This window comes from Pristiophorus japonicus, chromosome 12 (assembly GCF_044704955.1).
Source record: "Pristiophorus japonicus isolate sPriJap1 chromosome 12, sPriJap1.hap1, whole genome shotgun sequence".
NCBI classification, from domain to species: Eukaryota; Metazoa; Chordata; class Chondrichthyes; family Pristiophoridae; genus Pristiophorus; species Pristiophorus japonicus.
The window spans coordinates 52548527-52560920 of record NC_091988.1 but is presented as its reverse complement, the minus strand read 5'-3'; the positions used below and the strand labels follow the sequence as shown (position 1 = coordinate 52560920).

The window sequence follows — 12394 nt, the reverse complement described above, 5'->3', positions numbered from 1 at the left end:
ACTGCCTATCTGTTTCAACACGTGCCAGTTCATTCCATTTTAATAATTGTCCCTGAGCTCCCGACTGCCTCTGTTGTCACATGGTGGCTTGTGATACGATAAAACTGCATCAGAAGCCGAACAAAATTCCAATCATTAGTTTTTGTTTTTGATCAGAATTAAAACTTTACTTTGTTGAAATAATGAAAACCAAATTCTTATTTTCTTTTCAGCATGATTTTTCTGCCAAGTCTTGATCTGTAAAGTGGATGTGGGAGCTGCCCTGCTGTGTTTGATCTCACGATGAGGTGCTTTGTCCTTGCATGTTGGTGTGCTGTGATATGGTGGGACAGTGCCTTGCACTAATTCTCTCTGCTACTAATTTCCAATCCCTGGATGATTTTGGACTATCGGTTACAGATGTGCATTGGCAGAGCAGTGGTGAAAGTTCTCAGTCTTGCCACGCCTAGTCTGAGAATCCGATGTGCTATAAGATACTAAATTTGAGGAAGTGGAGGAATGAAGTTTGGTGGGGAACAAACTGCTCGAAAGGCCTGCTACTGAAAACTATCCAGTGAATGAAGTCCCGTTTCCCCAGTGTGTGCTGGGAGCAAATTACTTTGCCACTGCAATGAGGAGGTGTGGTGCATTATTTCTGTGTTCCTCCTGTCATCTTTCATTTCTGTGCATATGAATGTGAGGGATGTCGGTGGAGGGGGGGAAGAAATGGAACACATCCCCAGCCAGGTATAGCATAGTCAGTTGCAAAGTACAGCTCCAAGTTGCACTCCTGACTTGATGTGTCAATTCAGTCCTGAATTGTGCCGAATTATAATATGGCGTGGGCCTATGTCCACGAAGAGTTGGGTTGAAATTGCACAAACACAGTTCACATCAGGCCCTTGCAGAGCGAAGAGAGTTGGGAACAGAGGGCAGGCCAGATTTAGAATATAAGGCAGGGGAAACTTCTTTACATAGAATGGTGATGTTGTGGAATTCACTTTCAGGTATAGTGGTTGAGGCAGAGACTATGTCAACATTCAAAATTAGATTGGACAGGTAATAAAGGAAAAGGGATTGAAGGGATATGGGAACAGTGAGTGTAAATTTCATTAGAACTGGTTGGGCTGAATGGCCTGTTCTGTGTTGTAACTTTTTGGTATTTCTATAACTTGCATCCCTTTGTTCTGTATTGGGTTCAAACCTGGAATCAGATGTGAAAGTGCAGTGTGCTAATCCAGTGCACTGCCCCCAGTACCTGTGTTTATTGGATTGTGGAGAATGATGCTTTGTTTGCATGTTGATGCTTTCTATTGTATTCTACCTGTACAATTGATTTTCCTTCAGTTTGAACTTTCAGCCTTGACTCGAGAAAGGAGTGCTTCTTTCTAGATAAACTACTGTGGTCTTACTGGATCTGACACATTGTTAGCCCACACTCCGACTGAATGCATTTCATTTGTTAAATTTATTCTGTGAGGCTCCATCTTTGGGTACAACAGTAACGCAGTGTGTAGTACGTACTCCTGGGGAATTCCAATGATTTCATCATTTTATTGATAAGAAGCAAGGCTGCTGCGTTACCCAGAGGAAAAAGTGATATGAACTGGGATGGAATGATAATCAATAGATGATAGTAAATTTTTAACTAAATTGATTACTGCAGTTTAGTTAATAAATGAGGAACGTGCATATATAAGGCAGCTAACCCTTTGAGAATGAAAGGATATTGCAACCTTCCCCTATTTTTTTATAGTACCTGGAAAATTGACGAATACTCAACATTGTATGAAATCAAATTCGAGAAATGGACAGAATGTCCTCGCAAAGGACAAAAACGTTACTTGCCTAAAATGAGTGACGGCAATGTGAAGCATCAAGAGCAGAGGTGAAAGGTTAAAGGGGACTGGTGGTACAGATCCAGTGAATGGAGAAGAGGACTATGGTTCCTTGTGTGGATTTGAATGCATGATGTACTTGGAAATCTAATATCAGAATTTATTAAGCACGTTGGAAAAAATAAATTGGCTTTTGCTTTGTTCAGCGTCAGCCACGGGCGTTTGCTGTGCTGAAAGAAGACAGAGGAGAAGGGAGTGTTTTGTAGAGAACAGATTTTATTTTTGAGCAGTAAAGTGCATCCTGAAATTAACATTAGCTAGAACACAGCAGCAACTTGCATTTTCTAGTCCTCATCACATGTCGGGGCATCTCACACGCTTTACATTGAGGATGAAAAAGCACAGATGATGCTGAGCAATAGGGAAAAGGTGAAAAATATGGATCGGTTGGAGGCTTCATCAAACGAGATTTGAACAGGTTTTGAAAGTAGGAAGGGAAATGACCAGGGAAATGAGCATAAGAAATAAAAGCAGGAGTAGGTCATTTGGCCCCTCGAGCCTTCTCCGCCATTCAATAAGATCATGGCTGATCCACTGGTTCCCCCTTATCCACCCTGCTCATTACATCCTCAAAGAACTCCAGCAAATTTGTCAAACATGATTTTCCTTTCATAAAACCATGCTGATTCTGCTTGACTGAATTATGCTTTTCCAAATGTCCTGCTACTGCTTCCTTTAATAATGGACTCCAGCATTTTACCAACGGCAGATGTTAGGCTAACTGGTCTATAGTTTCCTGCTTTCTGTCTGCCTCTTTTAAATAGGGGCGTTACATTTACGGTTTTCCAATCTGCTGGGACATCCCCAGAATCCAGGGAATTTTGGTAGATTACAACCAATGCATGCACTATCTCTGCAGCCACTTCTTTTAAGACCCTAGGATGTAAGCCATCAGGTCCAGGGGACTTGTCCACTTTTAGTCCCATTATTTTACCAAGTACCTCTACTTTAGTGATGGTGATTGTTTTTAGTTCCTCCCTCCCTATAGCCCCTTGATTATCCACTATTGGAATGTTTTTAGTGTCTTCTACCGTAAAGACTGATACAAAATATTTGTTCAAAGTCTCTGCCATTTCCCTGTTCCCCATTATTAATTCCCCAGTCTCATCCTCTAAGGGACCAACATTGACTTTAGCCACTCTTTTCCTTTTTATGTACCTGTAGAAACTCTTATGTTTTTATATTTTGTGTAAGTTTACTTTCATAATCTATCTTCCCCCTCTTTATTATTTTTTTTAGTCATTCTTTGCTGGCTTTTAAAAGTTTCCCAATCCTCTGGATTCCCACTAGTCTTGGCCACTTGGTATGCCCTTGTTTTCAATTTGATACCATCCCTTATTTCCTTCGTTAGCCACAGATGGTTATTCCTTCTCTTACAGTCTTTCCTGTCATTGGAATATATATTTTTTGAGTTATGAAATAGCTCCTTAGCTGTTAGCCACTGCTCATCAATTGTCCCACTCTTTAATCTAGTTTCCCAGTCCACTTTAGCCAACTCTGCCTTCATACCTCTGTAATCTCCTTTAGTCTCCAGAATGTCAGAGGGAACAAGGCAAGGAGTTCCAGAGGACTGGAGTGTAATAGCTGAACGAACGTTGACCAGCGGTGGAGTGGGCAGAGTGCGAGACAAAGAGTAGTTGGGTGTTCGAGGAGAGGAGGGTGTGTGCAGGGAACAAAGTCTGGAGGAGGTCACTAAGGTAGGTTGATAGGAGGCGAGGGGATGGAGGGATCCAAAAACAATTTACGAGTTTTGAAAATAACTTTCTGGGAGAAAGTTCATGAAGAGCCAGTGAAGCTTGGAGAACACAGGGGTGACAGGAGTGGACCTTTTTGAAGGTGAAGATGTGGACTGCGACATTTTGAATGAGGTATAATTTATGGAGGATTGAGGTAGCAAAGACAGCACGGAGAGTGTTTGATAAGTTGAACTTCTGATAACGACATAAAGAAGGGCTTGCATTTATATAGCGCCTTTCACAATCATCAGACGTCTCAAAGCGCTTTACAGCCAATGAAGTACTTTTGGAGTGTAGTCACTGCTGTAATGTGGGAAATGCAGCAGCCAATTTGCGCACAGCAAGCTCCCACAAACAACAATGTGATAATGACCAGATAAACTATATTTGTTATGTTGATTGAGGGATAAATATTGGCCAGGAGGCCAGGGATAACTCCCCTGCTCTTTGTAATAGTGCCATGGGATCTTTTACGTACAGCTGAGAGAGCAACAGGGCCTCTGTTTAATGTCTCATCCATAAGATGGCATCTCCGACAGTGCAGCACTCCCTCAGCACTGCACTGAAGTATCGGCCTAAATTTATGTGCTCAAACCTCTGGTGTTCTGACTCGAGGTGAGTGTACTACCCACTGAGCTCCACATAGGCCAGGATTGCACTGGCGAGGGGGCAGAATTGAACAGAGGTGGGCAATGTTACAGGTTGGAGAAAGTGGTCTTAGTAACGGAAGGGGTGTGGAGGAGAACGCTGCCATCAGTGTTGAGCAGGACATTAAGGTTTCACTCTTCTTGTGTCACCCTGAAATGGCACCCAGAGAGATCAATGGAGTCCAGGCTGGATGCACATGGACCAGCAGGCTAATGTATTCCTGCCTGCCAATTTTGTATGTTTTAAACAAAATAGTGGCAATGAGGATGGCTTTAGCTTTGAGACGCTAAGCTGTTGGAAATGTTGGCTTGTTCTTGATGTTGGACAGGCAGTAGCATCATCCTTAGATCATTGGAGGAGGCAGAGCTGGGTGTCATCAGCATATATGTGGAAGTTGACCCATTCTTCTGGATGTTATCGGTAAGAAATAGTAAAGAGAAGGGCATGAAGGATAGATCAGTGGGGCACACCAGAGGTGACTGTGCTGGCAAAGGAAGTTGTTGCAGGCAATTCAGTGCTTGTGCTGCAAATGGGATGAGCAGAACCAGGAGTGAGCAATAATAGGACCATATATCAAAATACTGGTTAGTTATAACCCAAAGTGCTGTGGACGCTAAGAGTGATGACTGTAGTGAAACACTTCACACAATCTGCTGCTGGGTGAGACGTTTATATATATTTTTTTAATTGTCTGCTCCAGACGACCTCGATCACACAGCAGCTAATGAATCATCAAACTGTAACTTTTTTAATGTGCATGAAATCCTCCACACTACAAAATAAATTCTGCAGGTGTGCAACAGATAGCCATTTTTGATAGTTAATGCAGCTGTGTTGTAAATAAAGACAGTATCATCATCATCATAGGCAGTCCCTCGGAATCGAGGAAGACTTGCTTCCACTCTTTAAAATAAGTCCTTAGGTGGCTGAACAGTCCAATACGAGAACCACAGTCCCTGTCACAGGTGGGACAGATAGTTGTTGAGGGAAAGGGTGGGTGGGTCAGATTTGCTGCACGCTCTTTCCACTGTCTGCGTTTGATTTCTGTATGCTCTTGGCGATGAGACTCTAGGTGCTCAGCGCCCTCCTGGATGCACCTCCTCCACCTAGGGCGGTCTTTGGCCAGGTTCTCCCAGATGTCGGTGGGGGTGTTGCACTTTATCAGGGAGGCTTTGAGAGTGTCGTCGTAACGTTTCCTCTGCCCACTTTTGGCTCGTTTGCCGTGAAGGAGTTCCGAGTAGAGCGCTTGCTTTGGGAATCAAGTGTCTGACAGGCGATGTCTCCGCAAGATCCTACAAATCCCCTGGGAGGACAGACGCACCAACATTAGTGTCCTCCACTAGGCCAACATCCCCAGCATTGAAGCACTGACCACACTTGATCAGAGCACAGTAACTACATGGCTGCCTGCAACCTTCAATTCAGACACAGAATCCTTCAATAGCCGTATCATTCATGAAATCTGTTGTGCCTTGATAATTTGTGCTCTTGTTAAAATATAAAGTTATAAATTGGCTTCTGCAAGGGCTTCTATTCCTGACATCCAATGGCACCCTCCTGATTGTGCCAGTGGGGATAGGGTTATGTTTAGGTTGTGATGCTCTGTGTTAGACTCCTACCCAGTCACTGTCCAGGCTCACACAACGCCACTCGGGCGAGGTACCAGGGCGTTGTTGGCACCTGTTGAATTGCTGCCTTCAAGAGGAAGGGGGAAGCAATTTGTGTGGGATTGGGGGAAGGAATGTGCACTTTGGAAAAATGTAATACCAGCACTGTTCCTGTGTGTGCGCACTAATGGTATCAGTAGAATCATCCAGAGAGGATTTACTACATGAATTGTGCACAGTACTGTGATGAATTCTAACACAATTGTTAATTGGCCATTTCATTACCATAATCCCAGAACAACGTGGGAAGACAGAAGAACACAGCAAGCAGCGATGCAGGGAATGATGAGAATATCTTGGTAGCGACAACGTTCTGGCTTTTAACTTGGTTGGAAGGAGTGTGTCCCTCTCAGGCTGGGACTTGAAATACTCTGGTAGATTGATCGGTAACAACATTTGTCGCATTTGGTCGCATGGAAGTGTGTCTCTCCTCTTCCAATTTTTTTGTTGACCTTCCAGTGACCTCAGTCCAGTCTCCAACAGCATTTGGTCATTAGAAGCCTGGCCTTTTCTTGAAGCGGATGCCTAGGCTGTTACGCTGCTCATGGTTGAGGTACTGTGGGCAGATGTTTAGCATGAACAGCTGTGTGCGAGGCCACTAGCACAAAGATAAGACACCGTGCTGGCTGATGCTTGAAAAGTATTTTTGTTTTTCACAACATTTGTTTGCATCAGAGTTGCTCAGGAAACCATTTGGCTGTGTGGTTTGAATGAGGCAGTGCCGACTTGACAATCATGTGACCAGCCAGATAATTAAATGTTTACGCATCACAAGACGTGCAGTAGCACTGAATCACCCTTGCAGAGCCTGGTATTAAACCGACTCGACTGATGGCTGTAAATGTGGGCTCAGGTTTCACAGCAATCTGAAGTGACAATAGATATAAACTCCACCATCATATTGTTTCTATAGCATCACAAAAACTTTAAAAAGTTGTTTTGCTTTTTAAATTTCTCCCAAAGAAATCTTTCATCTCGATTTGAGGAGTCTCTCTCGTCCTCCTCCTCCTCCTCCTCCTCCTCCTCCTCCTCCTCCTCCTCCTCCTCCTCCTCCTCCTCCTCCTCCTCCTCCTCCTCCTCCTCCTCCTCCTCCTCCTCCTCCTCCTCCTCCTCCTCCTCCTCCTCCTCCTCCTCCTCCTCCTCCTCCTCCTCCTCTCTTAGCAATACATAAAACCATGTTTCCTTTGTGTTTCCCTCTCTCGGGATTTACACAATTTTGTGTTGCTGAAAACCATGAACCTATCCCGGTTCACATAGAAACATAGAAAATAGGTGCAGGAGTAGGCCATTCGGCCCTTCGAGCCTGCACCACCATTCAATATGATCATGGCTGATCATTCACCTCCGTACCCCATTCCTGCTTTCTCTCCATACCGCTTGATCCCTTTAGCCGTAAGGGCCATATCTAACTCCCTCTTGAATATATCTAACGAACTGGCCTCAACAACTTTGTGGTAGAGAATTCCACAGGTTCACAATTCTCTGAGTGAAGAAGTTTCTCCTCATCTCGGTCCTTCATAGCTTATCCCTTATTCTTAGACTGTGACCCCGGTTCTGGACTTCACCAACATCGGGAATATTCTTCCTGCATCTAACCTGTCTAATCCCGTCAGAATTTTATATGTTTCTATGAGATCCCCTTTCATTCTTCTAAATTCCAGTGACTATAAGCCTAGTCGATGCAGTCTTTCTTCATATGTCCGTCCTGCCATCCCGGGAATCAGTCTGGTGAACATTTGCTGCACTCCCTCAATAGCAAGAATGTCCTTCCTCAGATTAGGAGACCAAAACTGTACACAATATTCAAGGTATGGCCGCACCAAGGCCCTGTACAACTGAGTAAGACCTCCCTGCTCCTATACTCAAATCGCCTAGCTATGAAGGCCGACATGTCATTTACTTTCTTCACCGCCTGCTGTATCTGCATGTCAACTTTCAATGACTGATGTACCATGACACACAGGTCTCATTGCACCTCCCCTTTTCTTAACCTGTCACCATTCAGATAACGTTCTGCCTCCCTGTTTTTGCCACCAAAGTGGATAACCTCACATTTATCCACATTATACTGCATCTGCCATGCATTTGCCCACTCACCTAACCAGTCCAAGTCACCCTGCAGCCTCTTAGCATCCTCCTCACAGCTCACACCGCCACCCAGCTTAGTGTCATCTGCAAACTTGGATTAATGTATATTTTAAAGAGCTGGGGTCCCAGCACTGAACCTCGCTGCCTGCCATTCTGAAAAGGACCCGTTTATCCCGACTCTCTGCTTCCTGTCTGCCAACCAGTTCTTGAGCCATGACGGAAGGATAACTTGGTACCAGATTTCTTGGCTCGGCCATGGCAGCCAGCTCAACATGCCACTTGTTGCTGTCAGTGGGGATGCAGAGCATGCTGGGAGTCGAGGCTAAAAAGAGAATTGTCCTGTTTCCAACAATAACAGCAACTTGTATTTATATAGCACCTTTAAAGTAGTAAAACATCCTAAGGCGCTTCACAGGAGTGTTATAAGAGAAAAAATTGACTGAGCCACATAAGAAATTACTGCAGATGCTTGGTCAAAGAGGTAGGTCTTAAGTAGCGTCTGAAAGGAGGAAAGAGAGGCAGAGAGGTATAGGGAGGGAGTTTCAGAGCTGGGGGCCTAGGCCACTGATCGTTGAGCGATTTATAATCAGGGATGCTCAAGAGGGCAGAATTTGCAAAGTGCAGATATCTGGGGGGAGTGGAGATTTGTGAAGCTGAAAGAGATTACAAAGATGGGGAGGGGCGAGGCCATGGAGGGATTTGTAAACGAGGATGAGAATTTTGAAATTGAGGCTTTGCTTAACCAGGAGCCACTGTAAGTCAGCGAGCACGGGCGTGTTGGGTGAGCGGGACTTGGTGCAAGTTAGGACATGGGAAACCAATTTTTGGATCACCTCTAGTTTACGTAGGATAGAATGTGGGAGGCGAGCCAGGAATGCGTTGGAATAGTCAAGTCTAGAGGTAACAAAGGCATGGATGAGGGTTTCAGCAGCAGATGAGCTGAGGCACAGGAAGAGATTGACAATGTTAAAGGTGGAAATAGGCGGTTTTCGTTATGCTGTGGATATGTAGTCGGCAATCCAGTCTTGGGGATCATCTCAAAGATGACAGCCCTTAAGTAAATGCTGCAAAAAACCAGCAGTCCATTAGCATCCGAGGAGAAAAGATACGCCAATGCTTGGACGTGTACTGCCTTGTTAAAACAAGTCTACCACTGAGATGTCAACTCATCTTTTCTCTTAGCAGTTGTTGGTGGAATTGCTGTATATTCTTTGTTTGCTGTTTATTTTTCAGTGTTCTAGCATTTTCAATTTTTGTTTTTAATCAAATTTGGGAGGCTAGTTGTTGCACAGTGAGGTTTCTTTTTTACAAATAACCTTACAAATCCTTTATTTTTGCTTTTTAAAAGAAATTAGAAATGGATACTTGCTACAATCACCAAGAACAAGAGCACTGTGGGGCCTATTTCCGGGGTATTTCTTTCAATTAAGTACTTTTAAGAAACATAATGGGAGCTGTGAGCCATGTAACATGTGTTGCTATAGTGATATGATGTTCCAACTGTTGGAGAAATTGCCTTCCCTTCCTGTATGAACCAAACTGGCAAAACAACTCCGACATGAACAAATTGAAGTCATTCCTCACTGTCGACTCCCGCAATCGCTGGACTGACCCCGCGATCCACTCCCCCCGATCTTTCTGTCGCACTCCCAGCCCCAAGCCAGCCAATCCCGATTGTCCGATTGCTCAGTACCTGTGCCAATTGTAAAATCCCTTATCCAGAAGCCAGGTTGCGAGGGTTCTGGCTAAGGGAGGTTCAACCTGTATTTTTTTTTTACTAGTTTTTTAATTCCAGATTTATTTAATGAACGGAATTCAAATTCTCCAGCTGCTGTGGTGGGATTTGAGCTCGCTTCTCCAGATCATTAGTCCAGTAACTTAACCACTATGCTGCCATATCCTAATATCATCATCATAGGCAGTCCCTCGGAATCGAGGAAGACGTACTTCCACTACTAAAGTGAGTTCTTTGGTGGCTGAACAGACCAACACGAGAGCCACAGACCCTGTCACAGGTGGGACAGACGTTCGTCGGGGGAAGGGTGGTGTGGCATTGATTCACCACACACTCCTTCCGCTGCCTGCGCCTGACAGCTTCACGCTTGCAGCGTTGAGATTCAAGGAGCTCAGCGCCCTCCCAGATGCACTTTCTCCACCTAGGGCAGTCTTCGGCCAGGGTCTCCCAGGTGTCAGTGGTGATGTCGCACTTCACCAGGGAGGCTTTGAGGGTGTCCTTGTAATGTTTCCTCTGCCCACCTTTGCCATGAAGGAGCTCCGCGTAGAGCAATTGCTTAGGGAGTCTTGTGTCTGGCATGCAAACTAAGTGGTCTGCCCAGCGAAGCTGATCGAGTGTGGTTAGTACTTCAATGCTGGGGATGTTGGCCTGGCTGAGGACGCTGATGTTGGTGCGTCTGTCCTCCCAGGGGATTAGATAGAAGTATAGCCCTGTCAGATCTGGGGGTTGATGATTTTATCTAGGAGTGTTTAGAATTTAACTTGGCATCTAAACTATTGTATTTAGGAGTTTAGCAGGTATTTTACCCTCCTATAAACTCTCCTTTTCTGTGACATCATCCCAGATAGTGAGGTGGCCTTTTCACTGAGCCTTTGTCAATATGGCGGAACCAAGAGTATTTTGAGTGAGTAAAGGAACAGGTGACTAACTGAGGATTTCCAGTTACTAGTTTGTTTAAGGGAAATTGCCAACCTGTGGGATTAGACAATTATTACCTAATGGTTGTTGTGTAACATCCATTATAGTTATGGCACTCCTGACTAATCAGAATTGCTTCTTTCAGATCTTGGAGCGGAGAGCTGCTTGGAATGTTGATTCTCCTATGTTTTGCCTTTAATATTCGGGGCCTGTGTTTTGTTTAAAAGAAAATTGTACTGGGAAGTCCTTGCCTTCACATTGAGTTCCTCTTTCCAATTCCTCCCTTGACTATATCTATCTGTTTATATTAATTGTCTGGTTTACACTTCCTCTCCACAGCGTTGCTTCCTGTAGGATATGCTGATGGGGTTAGATGAAGAGGGTGGGAGCAGGCTCGTGTGCAGTATAACCGAGGCACGGACACATTGGGACAAGTGGCCTGTTTTTGTGCTTCCGTGCTGTACATTGTAAGAAATTCGATAACACTTTTCATGTCAACATTTTAAAGGCAAAACTGTTGTAAACATCTAATGGGGGAAAATGTGATGTCAACAATTGTCTTTTAATGGTTTGTTGATGAACCAATTGTATCACTCAATGCTTTCTGGACACATTTTCAACTGCCAATTTTTCCTGATCAACTGAAATTTCGAGTGTCCAACATGAGATTTTAGGCAAAATAACAAACTACCGTATATACTCGCGTATCATGCGACTTTTGAAGACCTAAATTGTAACCTAAATTTGGGGGGTCGCATGATACGCGAGATACAAAATTTGCGGGTGTGAAGTGCTGGCCAAGATTAGGCTGTTAGTCTGTTAAGTAGACCGTATCCACGCTGAATCTCGGCAGGTATCTCCTGGGCTGGATTGCAGCCTCTATTGTCGCTTGTACTGTATCGGGGGGGATGAGAGAGAGTCGCGGAGGTCGGGGGGGGAGAGAGAGTCGCGGAGGTCGGGGGGGGGAGGAAAGAGACCGGACCGGATCCGACCTGACCCCCGCTCTCCCTACCCCGGCGACCCGACCTCCGCTCCCCCCCCCACCCGGCAATCCGACCTCCGCTTCCCCCCGGTGACCCAACCCGACCTCCTCTTCACCCCCCCCCCCCCCCCCGGCGACCCGACCTCCGCCACCCACAACTCCCAAACACAGTAGAGGCTGTGGCTGAACGACGCTAGTCAAGCCAGCTGGAACGATTGCTGTATCGGTGTTCGATTCGCGAACAGCTTTCACAGCAGAATCCACTCGATGTTTCATGTTAAGGTCTGTATTCGATCTCAAAAAAGTGACTCGCACGATACATGAGATATATGGTAAAATCATGTTTTGGGGACGAAAATTTAGGGGTCGCATGATACGCGAGATCGCAGGATACGCGAGTATATACGGTACATATTTCACAATAACAGTTAAATTTACCCAATGAATTATCTTTTGTGTCTTTTAAAAGTTTCATTAAAGTTTTCATTTCAAGGCTTTAACTTAATGGCATGGGCCTTTGACTGACTGAATATTTTCCCCCTCAACTGTTGAAGAGAGCATTTAGTTACACCTGTGCATTGTGACTTTCCCAGTATGCAATCTGCGTCAACAGGATTTGACGGGTTAAAAAGTTGCATCCTCGCAACACAGGAGAACTAGAGAGTTGCTTTGCTTTTTCTGAAAGACTTTGAAAGGAATTGATTGAATTCATAACGTTTTATTTCGGGCAAATGCTTTTATAA

The 12394-nt window shown here is 44.7% G+C and overlaps 1 protein-coding gene across 2 annotated transcripts in view; it reads left to right on the top strand.

The window, feature by feature from the left end:
- LOC139277250 (calcium/calmodulin-dependent protein kinase type 1-like) overlaps positions 1–12394 on the top strand; it is a 221760-nt gene that overhangs the window by 58317 nt on the left and 151049 nt on the right. Inside the window, exon 2 of one of the 2 annotated variants that reach the window (XM_070895457.1) lies at positions 213–287. The exons of the other annotated variant lie outside the window; for it this stretch is intronic. Within the exon in view, the coding sequence (XP_070751558.1) occupies positions 283–287 (5 nt within the window). The 5' untranslated portion in view covers positions 213–282. The remainder of the gene's footprint in view (positions 1–212; positions 288–12394) is intronic. 2 annotated transcript variants of the gene reach the window in all.